Below are 3,282 nucleotides of genomic sequence, written 5' to 3'. Positions count from 1 at the left end.
AACTGCTGCATTTGACTAAAAAGTACTCGAGGGCTTGTCGTACAAACATCTATGGCTCCACCAGAAGGTTTGGACAATCCTAAATATGGGGCTAGACATCGAGACGCATCTAACATGGAGACCATAGCACAGGACGGCGTAGTCTACATGGAAAGATAGAAACTAGTCAAGGTTTAGGAAAATACTCGTTGTAATAAGAGTAGAACTCCTCTAGTCTTCTTGTAACCAACCGACCTGTAACCATGCCTGCAATAAATGGTGGGGCAGGGACCCCCTCCAAAGCAATTAAATCCAATCAACACACTGGACGTAGAGTATTACGCAATCTAGCAGCCCGAACCTATCTAAATTGTGTGTCTGCGTTTACCTTCGAGTTTCTGATCTCGATGAGCCCCAATAACCGAAACACTACCTTGGGCACCCCCCCTCCCGGTAGGTTGCCGAGTTTAAACATTGACACCTGTCTCCCCTCTTTTATTTATAAATAACGGGGGAGGACTCGAAGGATGAGCGGGGAATTCAAAATTTCAGATCCCGCCTTTGTGCACGGTAGCGGGAGACGAAACTCTTTGGAAACCACCACAAGACATGGGTCACTGGCACGTTGGACCGCTTGGGACTCGAACCCAAGCGTCAATGACCTTACGTAGATGAGCAGTTCCAGAAGGTAGTCTAGGACAGTCCGTGGCATCATGGCATTGATGAGAACTCCACAAATTATCCTCCTTGGTAGAATTATATCTGCAGGATGATCCGACTATTGCATTACAAATGTACTTCAGTGCAACAAATTAATGTACCGTTTCACCTATTTAAATGATAGAACACTTAAATAATACATTAAAACTATGGTGGACCCTAGCGGCGACCTCCTAATCTCTACTTGACGTTCTTTAAAGCAAGCACGTGTATCCTCTTGATAACTTCGGGATGGTGGTGACACACGAACACAAAATCCTCTATGAGAATTCTGTCCGGCGAGATTAGTGCTATGAGAGACATGCACTTCTCCTTCAATTGGCTGCAGTTAGTCTCAAATTCTCATCGTAGAAATGTGGTCACAGTTTTCTCACACGCCATGTCCCACATATTTGACGCACAATGTAGCTTCAACCATTCGACGTAGTACATGTCGGCGAGTGAGAGTAACATAGGCTAGGCATTGACAGGGGTGTCCCCTAAATCAGCCTCCTCTGGGAGTGATCCATCGCAGGCGTATTTGATCAGCAGCAAGAAGCCAGCAGGGTTAGTGTCTTTAATTGAAACAGTTTGTAACTTGGACTCCACTCTGCTGCCATAGAGAAATGCCTCCATCACATGAGATAGTGCTGCCACATCAGTATTTCTTGCTCGAATCACCTGGCCGCCTATGTCGAAGACGACGTCCACAAGGGCTTGGGCTGCAATTGTTGTGCATATGCTTCTACCTACTAATGGAGGTGGAGCTTCCATGCAGTCATCCTCTAGTACTGTAACAATGCAGGATATGTTTATGCAACCAGAATGGTCCCACACAAGCTCAATCTCATGATGCCCCATGAGGCAGTTAAAGCCATATTCTAGATTCACATTCCTAAATTCAAGTTCCTTTAAATCTTGAACTCAAAACATATCATCATAATTCGTTGCGTCTCCAGCTACCGCATGGAACAAGACTTGTACCTACGTGCAAGCATTCATAGGGTTGACCATTGGAGCGTATATGTGAGCATGTGTATGCATAGCAACGAGACACCTACCTTTTGTGCATTGTTCATCAGAACGAGGATGAAGGAAATTCCTTTTAGTCCTACTAATGGGTACCACGGATCATGAAAACCCATTGGGTATCCACGTATCCTCCATATTAACGACCTCCAATCATGAATGTACTGGATTCCTTGTACCACCCAATAGTTCCTTCTGCTTTTGCTTCCGCGCTTGAGATTGAGAAGTCAACTTGTGATGCAAGGAACATGGTAGTGTGTAATGCCATAACTACAAATGACAAGGATCGATTCGTGAATACACTGCCTCTTATAGGTGTGAGTGTGTCATTCAGAAATGGCCATTCGTGAATGTCCATTACCAGTTCGTCCCTACAGTAGTGGTAATGAACACCCGTTACCAGTCTTGAATCGACATGTCCCTATAGTGGCAGTCATGAATGCCCATTCCCAGTCTTGATTCCCGCCCTTTGGTAGTATTTGGTCCGCCATATTCCGCCTAGGCCTAGTCGCATCGACTAGTTCACATTTTCCAGGCTCCATTGGCATGCGAGAATCATCTAGTGCGAATTCATGCCCTTGGCAGACCTTTTCAACCACACACCACAGATAAGTTTGACTAGTCATGACATCCTGCACTGTGCGTCTGACAACGTAAGGACTATCCGACCTTATCGATTTGTGCAACATGACAACAATTATTCTCTTTCTCCAGAAGAACGGTGGCAACTTCTTTCTTTCATTTAACTCACATTCAAAAGGGAACCTATGACTCATAATCTCACTTTAATTGTTTTGCATGAATGTCTTGTGTTGTATGCCGAACAGTCCAACAAAATGTACACATGCACACATCGGGCTTATCCCATGACACCCGTCGTGCAGACATGTAACCGATGTGCAAAATTGAAGATTCCTACCTACATTCGTGGTAGGCTTAGGCCTGAATATATTATGATCATCTCACATTTTTCATTTCAACTTTGACCTACTACACCGAGCTCGCGTGCCCGGCGTAGTGCTCAATAAATAGGCGGCGCCTTGACTCATCAGCTCACCGTCTGCATTGTTCTACGTGGGTCTGACCTTTTTGCCACATGGTCACAGGCAATGGACCATTTGTGACCTCTTTTTCCATGTGCATACGATTACCATTTCACCTGTGTGGCTGTGGGATACTAGGGCGAGGCATTGTGCTTTAGAAAAGTATTTGTGCCAGGATGGCCTATGTATGCTCGATACCTTTGTTAGAGTGTGTTGTTGAACTTGTACCGACAGTGGATCTATGCCTATGTATGTTGTGGCCTATGAATGTGATGTTGGTAATAAGAATGGTCATATTTATCTATGTTCTAACACAAATTGCTGCATTTGTTTTTGGTATGTTGTCATTGCCCAAGATATCTTTACCGAGGAAGAGGGAACGTCCGCTGCTACTTTTTGAATTGGCTGAATGAAAGCCGAATAAATAGGTCTTCTTGGTCTTACAATAGTTTTGTAAAGTTCGACAAGGGGGAAAGTCCGTTATTAGGCATTTGAACAGACCGGATGATAGTGCAAGCAATAGACCTTCTTG

The 3,282-nt window shown here is 44.5% G+C and overlaps 1 protein-coding gene across 1 annotated transcript; it reads right to left on the bottom strand.

Annotated features, from left to right (window-relative positions):
* Positions 1-1,155: 1,155 nt before the first annotated feature.
* LOC140220230 (uncharacterized) lies at positions 1,156-1,539 on the bottom strand. Its single transcript, XM_072290249.1, has one exon. The coding sequence runs from the start codon at positions 1,537-1,539 to the stop codon at positions 1,156-1,158; it is 384 nt and encodes a 127-aa protein (XP_072146350.1).
* Positions 1,540-3,282: the final 1,743 nt, after the last annotated feature.

The sequence above is a fragment of the Setaria viridis genome, chromosome 8 (genome assembly GCF_005286985.2).
Source record: "Setaria viridis chromosome 8, Setaria_viridis_v4.0, whole genome shotgun sequence".
In the NCBI taxonomy this organism is placed as follows: Eukaryota; Viridiplantae; Streptophyta; class Magnoliopsida; order Poales; family Poaceae; genus Setaria; species Setaria viridis.
Note: the sequence above shows the minus strand (reverse complement) of the source record. Positions and strands in the feature narration are given on the sequence as shown.

Excerpts from the sequence above, each read along its gene's own strand:
- LOC140220230 (XM_072290249.1), bottom strand. The coding sequence starts at position 1,539 with ATGGGGCATCATGAGATTGAGCTTGTGTGGGACCATTCTGGTTGCATA.